The sequence below is a fragment of the Enhydra lutris genome, unplaced genomic scaffold (assembly GCF_002288905.1).
Source record: "Enhydra lutris kenyoni isolate GAN:26980312 unplaced genomic scaffold, ASM228890v2 scaffoldscaffold23, whole genome shotgun sequence".
NCBI lineage: Eukaryota > Metazoa > Chordata > Mammalia > Carnivora > Mustelidae > Enhydra > Enhydra lutris.
The window spans coordinates 14,308,471-14,325,557 of record NW_019154107.1 but is presented as its reverse complement, the minus strand read 5'-3'; the positions used below and the strand labels follow the sequence as shown (position 1 = coordinate 14,325,557).

Below are 17,087 nucleotides of genomic sequence, written 5' to 3'. Positions count from 1 at the left end.
ATCCCAGGACCCTGAGATCATGACCTGAGCTGAAGTCAGAAGCTTAACCCACTGAGCCACCCAGGTGCCCCTAAAGAGTGTTTTTTTTTTTCTTTTTAAGATTTTATTTATTTTATTTGACAGAGATCACAAGTAGGCAAAGAGGCAGGCAGAGAGAGGGGGAAGCAGGCTCCCAGCTGAGCAGAGAGCCTAATGTGGGGCTCTATCCTAGGACCCTGGAATCATGACCGGAGCCGAAGGCAGAGGCTTTTTAACCCACTGAGCCACCCAGGCACCCCCAGGACTTAATTGCTTTACCTATCATATTACAATCCATCTAGTATTTCTGGTGTGAGGAAGGAATGAATGTCCGTTGTTTTTTTCTTTTTTTTTTCCATTTAGTTCGAACTAAAGTAGCATGATTTATTGCAAAGACCATGCTTAATGTTCTGCACTGTCACTTTTAATAAAATGCTTATACATATATGGGTCACTTTATGAACTCCAATCCAGTTTCATTTGTACATTTCCCTGTAGTTATGCCAATACCACATTGTTTTAATTACTATGGCTTTATGATACTGATAGTATTGTAAAAGAAAAATTGAAACAGTTGGCAAAATGGGCAAGATGGAATTTATTCAAGACTATTGCATTAAGGATCAAGACTGCTGTAATAGGGAAGAGATTGAAGTCAGTTTCCCTGAACAAACACAGTGGATGAGTTTATAAGTGCTGGAATGAGTGGGCATAAAAGTACTAGAGGACTTTTGTGGGGTTGGGTAGTCAATGTGATTATGCCATATTTGTTTGCTAATTGTCCCTTATCAGAGTTAGGCTCCTACTCTCTCAGAGTTTGGGACTCTGGGGCACTATCTTTCTTTCTTTCTTTTTTTTTTTTTTTTCCAGCATAACAGTATTCCTTGATTTTGCACCACACCCAGTGCTCCATGCAATCCGTGCCCTCTCTAATACCCACCACCTGGTTCCCCCAACTTCCCACCCCCCCGCAGCTTCAAACCCCTCAGATTGTTTTTCAGAGTCCTTAGTCTCGCATGGTTCACCTCCCCTTCCAATTTCCCCCAATTCCCTTCTCCTCTCTAACTCCCCTTGTCCTCCATGCTACTTGTTATGCTCCACAAATCAGTGAAACCATATGATAATTGACTCTCTCTGCTTGACTTACTTCACTCAGCATAATCTCTTCCAGTCCCGTCCATGTTGCTACAAAAGTTGGGTATTCATCCTTTCTGATGGAGGCATAATACTCCATAGTGTATATGGACCACATCTTCCTTATCCATGTCCGTTGAAGGGCATCTTTCTTGATAATTACATTTCGAAGGGATGGACTTCAGGTCCTGGAGAAAGACATTCTTGGGTTGTAGATTTACATCTCAAAGGGGTAGAGAAAAATTTACAATTGCAAATTCCCTAAAGTAAGTGCTCTAAGAAAAAGAAGGGGCCTATAGCCAAAGTTTAGTCAAGCTGAGGGAAACTCTAAATCTATCTTGGTTAATGTAAGCCACTCACGTTTGTTTTCTCCCTTTAAGAGATTAACTGGGCTATTTTTGTTTATTCACATTTCCATATAGATTTTAGAATCAGCTCGTCTGCCCCACCTCAAAACCTGCTATGATCTTAATTGGGGTTTATTGACTGTATGGATTAATTTGTCGTAAATTAACATCTTTATTATGTAAAACTTTTCAGTTCATGAATATGGAAAGCTTTTGATTTAGGCCTTTGTGTTCTCCCAATAATGTTTTATTGTTTCCAGGATAGTGGGTCTTAGACTTTTTATGAGATTTGTTCCTTTATTTGATATTTTTTGATATTTTTGCTGTTGTTGTGAATGGTATCTTTTCAAAATTTCATTTTCTGTTGGTCTTTTGCTGATAGGGAGAAATACAACTTGATTTTTGTTTCTTAGCTTTGTATCCAGAGATCATGCTCACAATTTGAATAGTTTATCTGTCACATCACTCAGCTGTACATTTAAGGTTGTTTGTAATTACTGTTTTGCTTCTCCCTTTCCAATCATTGTTCATTTAATCAGTTTTTCTTGCCTTATTATGCTGTATACTCTAGTACAATGAGATTATTGTTGATTGTTTCTCATTTTAGGTCTCAGAGGTGAGGTTTCTAGTAAATCACTATAAAGTATATCTCCTATAGGTTTGTTGTAGATGCCTTTTATTCCTAGTGTTCTAAAAGGCCTCATCATTACTGGGTGCTGAATTTTAGCAAACAATTTTTTCAGGATCACTTGAAATGATCATATTAGTTTTCTTCTTTATTCTCTTAATATGTAAAATCACACTGCTTCATTTTCTAGAGTTAAGATAGCCTTGCATTCCTGACGTAACCCAAACATAGATAATATGTATAATCTTTTTTGTTTGTTGCTAGATCTCTTTCCTAACATTTGCTAACATTTAATTTAGAATTTTCCCATTGGGTCCGTGAAAGAGATTGGCTTATTGTATTCCTTGTAAGAGGTTGCTAGATTTAAGTGCCTGATTGTATAGGCACTTGTAAGTACATTCAGGGCGCCTGTGTGGCTCAGTCAGTTAAGTGTCTGCTTTCAGCTCAGGTCATGATCCCAGGGTCCTGGTATCGAGCCCTGAGTTGGGCTCTTTGCTCAGAGGGGAGCCTGCTTCTCTCTGTTCCTCTGCCCCTGCTCCTGTGCTTTTTTTCTCTCACTTTCTCAAATAAGTAAATAAAATATTCAAAAAATAAAATAAAATTACAAGTATATTCACATAAAATTCTTTTTCGTACCTTTGGTACTTAATGTTTAGGAAATGTGATATGAAACTGTAAATATCTAGCTTCTGTGGAAAAAAGCAACTGATCTGGTGACGCTTTGCCTGTTCTCCTGTTAACCTCAGTAAGAATTAGATAGCTTTCCCATCTTTAGCATGAACTCTCCATTTAGCTACAATCCCCATTATTCCCCATTCTCTTATACTTAAATTATTTTGTACATTTTATTATGCATAAACATTAGAATTTGTGATTTCTTATAGATGGAATAGTTCAGTACATAGAATGAGGCATAGAGGGGTATCTGTTTTTCACTCACCTGATTATAAATAGAACAAATAATGGATTATGTTCCTGGTTTAGAATTTAGGTCAAAGATTTTCAACTCTTGTATAAAATATAAGACATAATAAACTGTAGGTAAAATATGAAAAACTAGTCATCTTTGTGTCATGCTGAAATGTTTTGTTATATTCTATATTAAAATTATGTTATATTGTAGACTTACCACATCTGGAAACAAAAGCTAATTTTCCACCAACTAAGCTCTAAATATTTACCAGTCACAAGCATCCCAATAATTTATCACAGTTTTCAGAGCATTTTCACATTTGTTGACTTGGCCAGGAGGGTACCAGGCCAGGTACTAACATCTTTCTTTCACTAGTGGGAAATCTAAATCATAACAAGGTAAAGTATTTGCTTAGAGGTATTACTGAGTTGGACAACAGTAGAACTGGGACAAGAATCCAGGCAATCTACTTTAGGCCTGGTGATATGAACCAGGTGGGCACATTCAGAGATGCTGCTATACTGTTAATGCCCACTGTAAGTAGTAAAGATCTAGGATTCTAGGTGGGGAAGACAGGGCTTCACATGTGATTCTCATCTCCTGTGGCTCTTCAGATTTACCATAAACAGCTCTCTTGTTGCCATAAATGACTGGTAGACAGGTATTTAATGACAGAGAAAGAAAAACAGGTTCTAAGACAATACTTAGGAGAAAAATCCCTGGATTGATAACTATAGTGGTGGTACTGAGCTTGGAGACATTTTTGTACTATGTGAAATTCATGTGTTGCATTAATCACAGTGGTAGGGAGCTCCCTCTGCCCCAAGAAGTCCAGAGACCATGAGGCATGAAACAACCAGGAACAGTAAAACCTTTAAACTACCAAAGAATGCCTAGGAATGCAATGGACGCTGGGAAGGACGCTGTCATGCTGGAACGCTCTTTAGGACTCCTGCTCTTGATTTTCTGGTATCCCAATTGGATAGACTGGTGGGATCTGGGGAGTACAGAGTTGATTAAGCTGCCACAGAACATTAAATAATAGCCTGCAAATAATAACAGCATCAACAACTGGGCCTTTCAGGATTTATTCATTGGCACTTTATAAGCTCATAAATAATATATAGAACTGACTGTAATGGCACAGGGTAGCATGCTTCTTTAAGTTAAAAATCTCACTATGTTTTTAACATAATCACTAAGACAAAATTTCATTAACGAATCAGACAGTCATATTTACCTTTGAAAAATAAGACTTTGTGAAAGAGCACACGTTCTTGATTTGGGAGTCTAAGTATTTTCTGATTTTTAAAAATACTTTAAGCAATAGGAGGTAAATGTCAAAAATATTCTTAGATGAAATTATAACATTAGGTTTCAAATCCTTGTTAAAAATGTGTGGTTAAATCTAGTCAAACTTCTGCCAAAATTAAATATGAAAATACTCAAAAAGGATTCAGCATCTGTACGTCTCGCTCAGTTCTGTAGCACCCATTACGAGGCAAATTGAATGCTGCATGTTCCCCTCAGTAAATGACATCATGAAAGAACACAGGCTTGTAGCCAGACAGATCTGAGGTCAGATTCCTGAAACTCAATCCTGGGGCCTCTGTGGCCTTAGATGAATTGCTTAACTCATCCTCATGACCAGGTGTCACCTGTAAACCACACCTTTACAAGTAGCCAGCGTTCCTTCACAGGTCCCTTGAGTTCAGTCCAGAGGGACTGCAGGATCATTTAAACAGAAGTAAGAATGAGAATTTCAGAGAAATCTACAATAAGTGTTTCCCAGCACATCAGGACACGTTTTTCCACACTGGACCATATATTAGCGAAGATATAAGGCATGCCATTTTATAATATGCTGCTTTGGTTAGCAGTTTGTAGAAACATGTGAAATTGAGAAAAGAATTATAGAATTGGCTAAACAGTAGTCAGTAGTACTCTGCCCCATTTCTAGCCTCATGATTGGTGTTATTTTCATTTCTTTCAATGAGTTACTTGATGTTATTTCTACAGTACCATCAGTAAGGTGAAGTTGCTTATCCTTTTTAACTCTTCTATGTTTATAAAGTAGGAAAAAAAATGTTAATTTTCAGGAGGCTCATTACACAATTACACATAAAAGTCATTTAGCTGGGGAGTATATCCCAAGGTCTGAAACTAAAATAAAATGAGATGGGCTGCCTGCTGTCTCCCTTTTGTATAAATCCCAGTTGCTGCTGCATTGTGTGGTCTATGGCACATAATTGTTCCTTTCTTAGTGGACATACTCCTGGGACCACTTTATCTCTTCATGCCAGTCTTGATGGCCACAGTTCAGCTCTCACATTCTATCCCTGGCCTCAATAAATTCAAGGGTCAAGATACTTAAGTTTTACCTTCCAGGCTTGTTAAATTTTCCTCAGTTGCCTTTATCCAAATATTCCTCTGATAGCTACTTCTCACTTTTGCTTTGAAAAACCAACTCAACCAAACAAAGGCACTCAGATGAGAAATGTCCTTGGCTTGTATAATGTTATGGAATAAAATTAAATGGGAGGGGGGAGACTTCCCCATTGTGCATCTAAGCACAAAAGATAATGGAGTTGTGATTTAGCCATGAAAGTGTTGTTAGAGTTAAGTGAACCGACCTTTAGCTTCTCTTACTGCTGAGACAAAATGAGAACATAAATAAAAATTAATTTCTTCTTATCACTTCACGAAATGTTATAATTCATTTTCATTTATGTACATAATGTTTACATAGCATTACAAAAATGTTCATTACTTCTAAAAGCTCAAGGATTCATATACTTAAATAGAAACTCAGAGAAATACTTTCTTTCTCTAGAGAAGAAGTTTCTAATCCTAATACAGTGATGCTCCAAAAAAATTATTTAGCTTTATGTCAGTCCCATTCGATCCAATCTCTTAGACTTGTTACATACCTTTAGGCAATGATAGGAACCAGCGTCTTTGAGTGATTATAGAACTGACTGATAATCTTCCAATTGCTTAGCTCTATTCTTTGTAATTCAAATTAGGGCCAACATTTCTAAGTAATAACCAGATAAATCCATAAATTCAAGCACTGTGTATGTCTATTTATATTTGTGCATATGGCATTACAAAAATCTACCTGTGGGCTGACATGTACAATATATGAGCAAGCAATTTCTAATTCACTTATCTAATTTTACTGAGATGAGTAAAAAGCATCCTGCCCACATTCTAACAGAAGTGACTTAGATTCAGTTCATTGAGGGTTTTCTGAGAGTAATATAGGTTTAAGCAGTGGAATGTGTTAATAACGGATAGTTATACTCTCTTGTGTTGGAAATCTTTAAAGAAGAATATACTTGAGGTCTAAACAACTAGTTGTAAAGATTTAATAAGTACCTTTCTAGAGTGAGTAGAGTGAAATAGATGACTCTTGCTGGTTCTTGGAAGATTTGAAATAAACACAATGATCAAACAAAATGTAAATAGCTATTAACACTTGTATGACTCAGTTCAAATTAAAACTGTTTTCCAATATATAATCTTGCTTAATATTTGTAGCAATTCTTACAGGGGTTGGTAAGATTGTTTTCTTAGAGAGAGAGGAAATTATTTAGCCATGAATTTCTGAAAAGTCACTTGATTTTTGGGGGGATGTGGGATAATTTAAAAGACCTTCAAAGAATTGTCAGAATCATTACAAGAGAGTGATGTGTTTAATTTTTTTTTTTTCCTGTGGGGCACCTGGGTGACTCACTTGGTTGAGTATCCAACTCTTGATTTCAGCTCAGGTCATGATCTCAGGGTCATGAGATCAAGCCCTGTGTGTCAGAATCTGCTTCAGTGTAGAGTCTGCTTGTCCCTCAGACTCTGCTCTTCCCTACCCCTGCCTGTGCTTGCTCTCTCTTTAACATAAATAAATCTTTAAAAAATGTTTTTATTTTTGTAATTTGTGAAGACATACACATGTTGGTAATCCAAGCAATTGACTGGCCTAACACATAAATCTAAGCTGTTTAGCTCAAGATATTTGTATCTTCCCCACATAAAACACAAAATTATAGAGTGATAGCATTTATGTATTTGGGAAGTTGAATCACAATAAATTATTAAAATTTTTCTATTTAAATAATTTTAAATGATTTTAATTCAGTAATTGAAATGTATTTTCTAAAATTTTCCCACTGTAATAAATAGATCTTTACTTTCAACTACTTAAGTTTTGTGAGATATTTTCTTTTTTTTTTAAAGATTTTATTTATTTATTTTGACAGATAGAGATCACAAGTAGCCAGAGAGGCAGGCAGACAGAGAGAGAGAGAGAGAGAGGAGGAAGCAGACTCCCCACTGAGCAGAGAGCTTGATGCAGAGCTCGATCCCAGGACCCTGAGATCATGACCTGAGCCAAAGGCAGAGGCCTAACCCACTGAGCCACCCAGGCGCCCCTGTGAGATATTTTCTAATGCCATGGAATCAGTCCCTCTTAAATATATCTTTTTATGTTAGTTTGTTAGGGCTGCCATAACAAAATACTGAAGACTGGGTAACCTGGATAACAAAAAATTATTTTTTCATAGTTCTGGAACCTTGAAGTAAAAGATCAAGGTATTGGCAGGTTTCGTTCCTTCTGGGGCCTTTCTCCTTAGCTTACAGATGGCTGTCTTCTCGCTGTGTCTTCATATGGTCTCTACTGTGTGCCCACATGTCCCTGGTATCTTTCTCTGTGTCCAGAATTCCTCTTCTTATAAGGATACCTGTCAGATTAGATTGGGTCCCACCCTAATAACCTCATTTTAACTTAAAATCCCTATGTAAAAGTCCTAACTATAAAGGCCCTGTCACCTAATACAATCACATTCTGTAGTAGAGGGGGATAGGGCTTCACCTTATGAAATGTTTCAAAAGATTTTATTTGTTTATATATTTATTTATTTACTTAACTTACATGAGAGAGAGATAAACAGGGGAGCAGCAGGCGTAGGTAGAAGCAGGCTCCCCGTTGAGCAGGGAGCCCAACTTGGGGCTTGATCCCAGGATCAAGATCTGATCTGAGCTGAAGGCAAATGTTTAACTGACTGAGCCACCCAGGAACCTGTTCAGCATATGAATTTTAAGCATATACAGTTGAAATGTCCATTAAATGAAAAGAGATAAAGATGTGGGGTGTACACACACACTCACACAGACACACACACACACACACACACACACACACACACACAGAGAGAATGGAATATTACTTAGCCATCAAAAAGAATAAAATCTTGCTATTTGGAATGACATGGATGGAGCTAGTGAATATTATGTTAAGTGAAATAAATCAGTCAGAGAAAGATGAATTCTGTATGATTTCACTCATGTATTGAATTTAAAAAGCAAAACAAATGATCATAGGAGGAAAAATGAGAGAGGTAAACTAGGAAACAGATTCTTAACTGTAGAGAGCAAGCTGATGATTACCAGAGGGTAGGGGAATAAGGGGATGCATATAATAGGTGATGGGGATTAAGGAGTGCTCTTGTTGTGATAAGCACAGGGTGATGTATGGAAGTGTTAAATGACTATATTATACACCTGAAACTAATATTACACTGTATGTTAACTAGAATTTAAATATAAATTTAAAAAAAGATATAAATGTTTCAAAGTGTAAGTGTAGATACATATTAGAATAGTTTTGTGCTGAACTCATTGAAACTACAATGCATATTATGTGTCCTTCAACTAACATCTTCTTTCATTAAGATACAAGTCTTTGTAAATGTGTGTGTAGAATCATATGGGAATAGTTATACTTTTAATTCACTGAAACTACAGTGTGTATAACGCTATAATGTGTTCTTCAACTAACATCTTCTCTCATTAAGCTATATTTCTAAGTAAAAGTGTAGATTCAAAAAAAAAGGAGACACAGTTCAGCCAATAACTTCTTTTTATTTCAAGTCTTCATTTAAATTCTAGTTAGTTAACATATATGGTAAAATTGGTTTTAGGTGTAGAATTTAGTGATTCATCACTTACCACCCAGTGGTAATTGTAATAAGTGCCCCCCCTTAATACCCATCATTCATTTAGCTCATCCTCCACCCACCTCCCTGCATCAACCCTCAGTTTGTTCTCTATAGTTAAGAGTGTCTTATGTTTTGCTTCCCTGTCTCTTTTTTCCCCTTCCCCTAGCTTTATCTGTTTTGTTTCTTAAATCTCACATATGAGTGAGATCATATGGTATTTATCTTTCTCTGACTGACTTATTTTGCTTAGCATAATACACTCTAGCTCCATCCACATCACTGAAAATGGCAAGATTTCATTCTTTTTGATGGCTGAGACCTAAATACGAGACAGGAAACCATCAAAATCCTAGAGGGGAACACAGGCAGCAACCTCTTTGACCTTGCCCTTGGCAGCTTCTTACTACACACATCTCTGGAGGCCAGGGAAGCAAAAGCAAAATGAACTATCGGGACTTCATCAAGATAAAAAGCTTCTGCATGGCAAAGGAAACAATCAACACAACTAAAAGGTAACCTATGAAATGGGAGAAGATGTTTGCAAATTACATATCTGATAAAGGGTCAGTAGCCACAATCTATAAAGAACTTACCAACTCAACACTGAAAAAACAAATAATCCAGTTAAGAAATGGGTAGAAGACATGAACAGATATTTCTCCAAAGAAGACATACAGGTAGCTAACTGACATGTGAAAAGATGCTCAACATCCTTTACCATCAAGGAAACACAAATCAAAACCAAGATGTGATGCCACCTCACACCTGTCAGAATGGCTAAAATTAACAACACAAGAGACAACAGATGTTGGTGAGGATGTGGAGAAACTCTTACAGTGTTGGTGAGAATGCAAACTGGTACAGCCACTCTGGAAAACAGTATAGAGGTTCCTCGAAACGTTAAAAATAGAACTGCCCAACAATTGCACTGCTAGGTATTTACCCAAGGGACACAAAAATACTGACTCCAAGTGGCACATACACCCCAGTATTTATAGCAGCATTACCAGCCCATAACTTCTTTCATTCTGTTCATTTTTGTCACACAGTGTGTGTTCAATATGTATTTGTTGTTTAGACAGATTCATGATGGATGAATAAATGCATTAAAGACTTTCATTAACTGCAAGTTAAAATATTGGATTGGCTGAGTTGTAAGCCTTTAATGAATTATCAAAATTATCTATTATTATTATTAGAATACCAAAGACCCTTCTTCAAATAATTTTCTTAATAGGTTGACTATGTATCTAGGTGTATTATTAATTTTTTTGTGACTTATTCATATAGTGAAAAAAGAACTATAGTGTAAAGTTTATCATATTAGTATATTTTGGAATTTCTATGAAATTAATAATCTAAAGGAATCTAGTGTATGGAGGTCTTTATTTGGATTTGTTTAATAGGATGTCCTACTAAAATTAATAAATTGTAATCATCAGCCTATGAGATTACAAACCCAAGATGCTACTTCAGCGGACACCAGGGAGACGATGCTTTGTCTATTTAGAAGTTTCAGTACATTTCCTTTCATTTATGAAGATGGTGCTTCACTTTGAGTGTATCTTTCCCATGCTTGACTCCCATCTCCAGTGGGATTGAGGGGATGCAATCAACATCCCACAATTTGGCCTTTTATATCTTTATCTTCAAATCAGGCAGATAGTGTAGCTTATTGCTATAAGGGGTCAGATTTTCTCTGAAGCTAATTTTTTTTCCCCACAACGAATCCATTCACAGATATGTTACACACCATTTTACTTGATGTGTACTGACATGGTCACTAGGAAATTCCTTAAAGAATCTCTAATATGTTTCAGAAAAAAAAATCCTAAATACTTGGTTGTAATAACTAAATCGTTAATGTTGTTGAATTCATTGATTTATGTTAGCACGTTTCCTTTGGTCATCTTGCACTATTATTTCAGTGGTATAGCTTCTGCCACAAACTAACATCATTCAAAAGGAATAGAGAATGAAACTATAAAAAGTATGAAAATCGGTTACATTATGTTGAAAGCAATAATGTTTTTATTGACATTTCTGAAGAAAAACTGAAAACTCACTTGTGACCAAGCTGCATATGAGTACGTGATCATTTTCATACTGTTAGTAGAATGTTTATTGCCTATTCCTGATTCATGCACGGCACTCCCTTTTTGAAAAGATGGTAGGGTAGACAGTTTTTAAGAAATTGGCTAGGTCTTCAAGCCTCCTAGAAATTGGTAGATTTTTCATGGTGCTAATTACATTTGTATTATCTGAGTCATATTTTAATATCTTCTAGGTAGATCAATCCATGTGGCATCAATTATGACAAGGCTTATTATCTTAGATACCAAATATATTTGTAAAATGTATGAGTTACAACTTTTGTAGTCCGAATTTTATACAAAACAAAGCATATCTCTATTTGAGATACTTCCCATTGTAAAGATCTAGTGGCTATGGAAAAATAATTCTCTTATTTATGTTAAACTCAAAAAGTTGAAGTTTAAGTCTCTGAAGTGCATCATAATGGAATTAAAATAAATGATACATATTTTTGTCCTAAAACATTCCCTTATCACATTACATAACTATAAATATGCATATACATATATATATTTATATGTATGTATTTTTTTTCCATCTAAAAAACATTGGTAGTCAGGTATATGCCAGTACCTGAGCAGTGAGATAACTGTGGCTAAGGCAGCAGCTGCAGAAGCCAGACCAGCCGAGGCCATCATGGAGGCTAGAGCCCCCATGGAGGCCATGCTAGAGGCTGTCATGGAGGCAGCTGGGGCAAAATATCACATGGCTACCTGTGAAGCTTACCGAGACAGCAATCTGGGCACTCAAGACCTACCAGAGCCACAATAATTTAATTCCTTTTCTATCTTCAATTCAGTTCCAAGAGCTCTAAGGTCTTGTCAAAATTCCTTACCAAAAAAAAAAAAAAAAAAAAAAAAGGATTCCCCTTGATGAAGTGTATGCCTTTAACTTCTGTTGGTCAAATGTGCATAAAGACCACCCTCAGCTCAGCTGTGACTGCATCCACCCAACGTTCTCTAGCTCTGGAGTCTACCAGCTTAATTGTCCAGGACTTATACACAATAAAGGTACAGTGTGTGCCACAAAATGACTCATATGAGATGACAAAAGGAAAAATGAGCCAGGCGAAGGAATGCCATGACCAAAGGACGGAAGTGATCAAACCTGGTGGACCCTATGGAAGGACAAGAGTGCAGATTCGGAAAGCACCTCAAGCTGTTTCAGATGCAGTGCCTGAGAGGAAGGGGTCAACCCCCACAAATCTTGCAGATATGAGTCAAAAGACACATGGCAGCAGCCGTGTTTCTCAGTGGTGACATAAGGGACAGGGTGGTTCACTTACTGGTCCTGAAGTCCTGCAAGAAACCTGAGCTGCTGACTCCACTGCAGAAACATGGTGTCAGAAAGAAAGAAAAGAAGGAAGAAAGGAAGAAAGGAAGATAGATGAGAACTCCCTTGGAACAATTCTGCAACAGGTAGCCAATCTGAATCTTAAAGACCTCTCATATACTTTAAATGATTATGTTTTTAAAGTGCTTTGAAGAGACTGGCCCCAATACAGTGAAATAGACATAAATAGACAGAAGGTCATTAGGCACTGCTCTGGAGCACACTAAATCTGTCTCAGAATGCTGCCAGCACTGGCCATTCAGCATCTCCTGCATATTCTAGAAGAGATGCTGCATCTTCTCCTCAGAAACAGCTTTGAGATTCAGATTTCACTGATCCTTTACTGAATAAAAATACTTGAATATCTCACCTGACAGATCGAGTGCCTCCATCATTAAGTGATCATTTGAAATTCCACCAGTGAAAAATCTGCTCCAGGCCTCCTGTTGTCCCCTGCAGCCGCTGTCATCCCTACCCTTCTGCTGCTACCTTCAGTCCACCTGCCCAGCTCCAGTCCTCCCCAGATCATAAATTCTAACTCCAATTTCCCCAGCACTCCAGCAGGCCGGGGGATTCAAGATCTACCTGTTGACAGTTTTAGTCCAAACACTATTAACTATCAGGACCGGCAAGACAGTTATACCTCTAGGACTTCTCTGGAAACCTTAACCCTGGCTTAGTTCTATTAAAGTGTCCAAAGCCTTTGGAAGAAAACCATTCATTGTCTCACAGAGAATCCAAAAAAGTCTAAAAAGAGAAGGAAAAGTGCCAAAGTAAAATGCACATTGAGACAACTGAAGAAAAGGAAGAGGACCTTAAAATAGAAGAGGAAATTGTCAAGCTTCAAAACTCCAGTCCCAATTCCTTTGAAGAAGTTAAAGAGGGTTGCAGTATGTCCACCAAGCCTTCTTCAACTGAACTCCCAGTTGATTTGACAGAATCTATTGCTATCGTCTCCTATGAGACAAGGATGGCTTTGGTGCTGATTATGAGTCTGGGGCCTTGCATGCCAGGATGGAGACTGTAGCTAGAAGATTTATCAAGCTGGATGCACAGCAAAAGCAGCTTTCTCCAGGCTCAAAGGCGTATCAGAATGTTCATGAAGAAGTTTTACGATAATATCAGAAGATCAAGCAGTCCAGTCCAATTTTCTTGAAGAAAAATACAGATGCAAGTAACTTCCTAACAAGCTGGCTCTCATCAGAAATCTAATCGGTGAATTTGATGGAGTGCAAGCAGAGTCAAGGCATGGGACCTCTGCTTGGACCAGAAGCTGTGAATAAACTTAAAGTTATCTACTTAAAATTCCAAATGAGTTGCTATGAGATTTTTTAAAAAATGAGACTTTGCTTTGTTGAAAGTTTCAGTGTTAGGAGACTTGATTTATTTATTATTTTCCCCATTGTACTTTGCTTCCTTGCAGTTTTGAAGCTGCATTTTCTGGTCCTCCCACCACACCCCAAGGCTTAGGTTTGTCAAGGAAATAAGTTCGTTTAATATTGGGGATCCAGTGTCTGTACTTCAAATAATTTTTTTTTTCCTTAGAAACTTGTGTTTGTCATTAGAAACTTTTTTCTTAAGTTGTTAATTATTTGGGAGAGAAATAAAGAGAAAGAGAGAGAGAATGAGCTGGGGGAGGGGTAGAGGGAGAAGCAGACTCCCCGCTGAGCAAGGAGCCCAATGACGGGCTCCATCCCAGAATCATGGGACCATGACCTGAGCCAAAGGCAGGCGCTTAACCAGCTGAGCCTCCCAGATGAAATGATTTTTTTAAAGATATTGGGGGTTAAGTGTCCACACTTTAAAGTTATATGTATTTAAAAAAAAACAGTAATGTGGAAGGTGAAATGATTTTGGATAAACATAAGCCTACTTTCTGACCTTTCTTATTGCAGACTCTTTCCCTTAAAGGGTAGAATGTAGAAATTTGCACAAAAATCAAAAAAATTGAAACATTGTTTTGGAGGGTTAAGAAATAGAAAGGTGTAGGAATATGTGTATGTGCATAGATTATGTGTATGTGTAGAGATATGTACACACATATGTACATACAGGCTGATTTGATCTAGAACAATAAATCCACTCCGCAAATGAACCATCTGTTGCAATAGTTGCCTTGAGGTGTTTGCTAACTATGTACCTAGAATGGTTAATCATTAGCTACACGCTTCCCACTTGGTTAGAGCAATGGGAAACACACTGTGGTCTCCTAGCGTACGAATCCATGTGCTCGACCTGGATGCACGCAGAGGTGGTGTGGATGTGAGCATACCGGAGGAGGAAAAAGCCTGCCTCTCTCAGTAGGCCAAACACTCAGGTTAAACAACTGAGTGTTACTACTGGAAGGGTTTCTTTTTCTGTCAAATTGCTCTTTGTATTGTGAGAGACAAGAGCATGTCCATTTCAATGGTTTTTCAGCTTGATTAATGTGGGACAAAATCAGTATGTTATGAAAATATAACAGATCTGTAGTTTTGGTGCAAAATTATAAAATTAAGCATCTAGGTAACCTGCTGATATACTGCTATAAAGTATTTTTGAAGAGAGATATGCAAAGAAACTATTACGTACATGAAGTGTATATTTAAAGATTTCTTTTTCATCCTGGGAGCCAGGAATATAAAAAAAAGTGGATACATCTAACCGTAACATATTACCAGTCATCAAACAATAAAAATTTTCATCTCATGGAGTTTATTTGTTGATGCTGATTTAAGCTATCATCTGTTTTATCATGTGGAAACATAAGTTATGTGGTCAAAAATATAAATATTTGAACTAATGTTGATTCAAATTGTGTTGTCTTATCATATTGTCTTTTCAAAGTGCTTCCAATTGAAAAGGAAAGTATTATGTTTGCAAATCTGTTTTGAAATGTTTCCCAGAGTTTTGGTAATATCTTTAATAAAGATGTTTGTCTCCAGCATCCAGTAAATACGTACTTACATACACATATACATACATGCATACTGTTGGTAATTGGTTTATGTTACATATTAAAATAGTGTGTGCACGGGCACCTGGGTGGCTCAGTTGGTTGAGCAACTGCCTTCGGCTCAGGTCATGATCCTGGAGTCCCAGGATCAAGTCCCACATCAGGCCCTCTGCTCATCAGGGAGCTGGCTTCTCCCTCTGCCCCTCGCCCCTTACATGCTCTCTCGCTCTCTCTCAAATAAATAAAATCTTTAAAAAAAAATAGTGTGTGCACATAAATAATAGTAATATGCTAGTGATAGGGCAGTTACTACTCAGAGAATATTACAGGTTGTCACTAGAATCATTTAGAGAGAGAGAGTGAATTTAAATACTCTGTAAGAATAAACCAGATAATTTTTAAAGTCTACATGCAGATATAATTTAAATCGCTAACAATTTCCTTCTGCAATTGGGACATTAAGCAGTTCTAATTGCATAGGATTGCTTCAAAGAAGATTCTTTAGGTATTCTATTTAGCAGGCAGAATTTTATTCTTCAGGATGTATTTTCAGACCTAAGAAAGATACCCATTTTGCATACTATCAATGCAGAATCCTCTTTAATTCTTTATCTATGTCTTCGGTCTTTTACATTTGCCATGGAGACATTTCAAACGGTGGTGTGGTAACTGTCTTAGACTCCTCATAAGTATCTTTACTTTTCAGTGTTGGTTGCAAGAGTGAGTGAAGTAATCTAAAAACAAATGAAAGGCGTAGTGCTTTCTTCTGTAATCATAAGCAGAAGCAGAAATGGTGTCCTTTATAACTCCTAGTATACGTAGGAGACTCGAAATTAGATGCCTTCACAAGTCATTCATGCAATTTTAAATGAAATGCAGTTAATAATTAGTTGTTTGCTGATGTGGTTATGGGCTGTCTGCTCCCCAGGTACTGGGAGATCGATGGGCAAGCATCTGTAGGTGGACTGAAGATCGCTGGGTGCTTTTGCAAGATGTCCTCCTAAAATGGCAGCGTTTTACTGAAGAACAGGTGAGTCATGCATGGAAATTGTATCAGTGAAAGACTTGGTGAAATGGTAAATGGGTAAAGGAAAACATACAATGATCCACTTTAGTAATTATTTATTTTCTTTTTCGGAATTGCTTGATTTCTTTCAGTGCCTTTTTAGTGCATGGCTTTCAGAAAAAGAAGATGCGGTGAACAAGGTTCACACAACTGGTTTTAAGGATCAAAGTGAACTGTTATCAAGTCTTCAGAAACTGGCTGTATGTATTTTTTTTACTTTCATACTTTTTTTTTGAAAACCCAGTAGTTTACATTAACCCCATTATTTGGTCTTTTTATTCTTCCTGATCTTAAACCAAATGTTCATTGTTTGTGCTTAAGTCATAGTCTATTCAGTTGTATCATATTGTAAATTTTCTTAATTAAAATAGGGACAGCTATATTATCTTAGACAGCTTGGGTTGCTATAACAAAATAACAGTGGTGTGGTGACTTATACAACAGACATTAGGTTTTGGTGAGGACCCCTTTCCTGATTTGCAGACTGTAACTTTTTACTTTGTGCTCCTATGGTAGAAAGAGAGGAGACTTTGGTGTCTTTTTCCCATTTAAAAAAATTTTAATTTGAAAAATTGAGATGTAATTGATGTAATTGATGTATCACATTATATTAGTTTCAGGAATACA

General features: G+C 37.0%; 1 protein-coding gene and 1 pseudogene across 1 annotated transcript in view; both read left to right on the top strand.

Annotated features, from left to right (window-relative positions):
- LOC111150534 (dystrophin) overlaps positions 1 to 17,087 on the top strand; it is a 2,087,545-nt gene that overhangs the window by 630,353 nt on the left and 1,440,105 nt on the right. The window contains exons 14-15 of the mRNA XM_022508030.1: positions 16,323 to 16,424; positions 16,553 to 16,660. Coding sequence (XP_022363738.1) covers positions 16,323 to 16,424; positions 16,553 to 16,660 — 210 coding nt within the window. The remainder of the gene's footprint in view (positions 1 to 16,322; positions 16,425 to 16,552; positions 16,661 to 17,087) is intronic.
- On the top strand, positions 3,526 to 13,742 carry LOC111150340 (annotated as a pseudogene).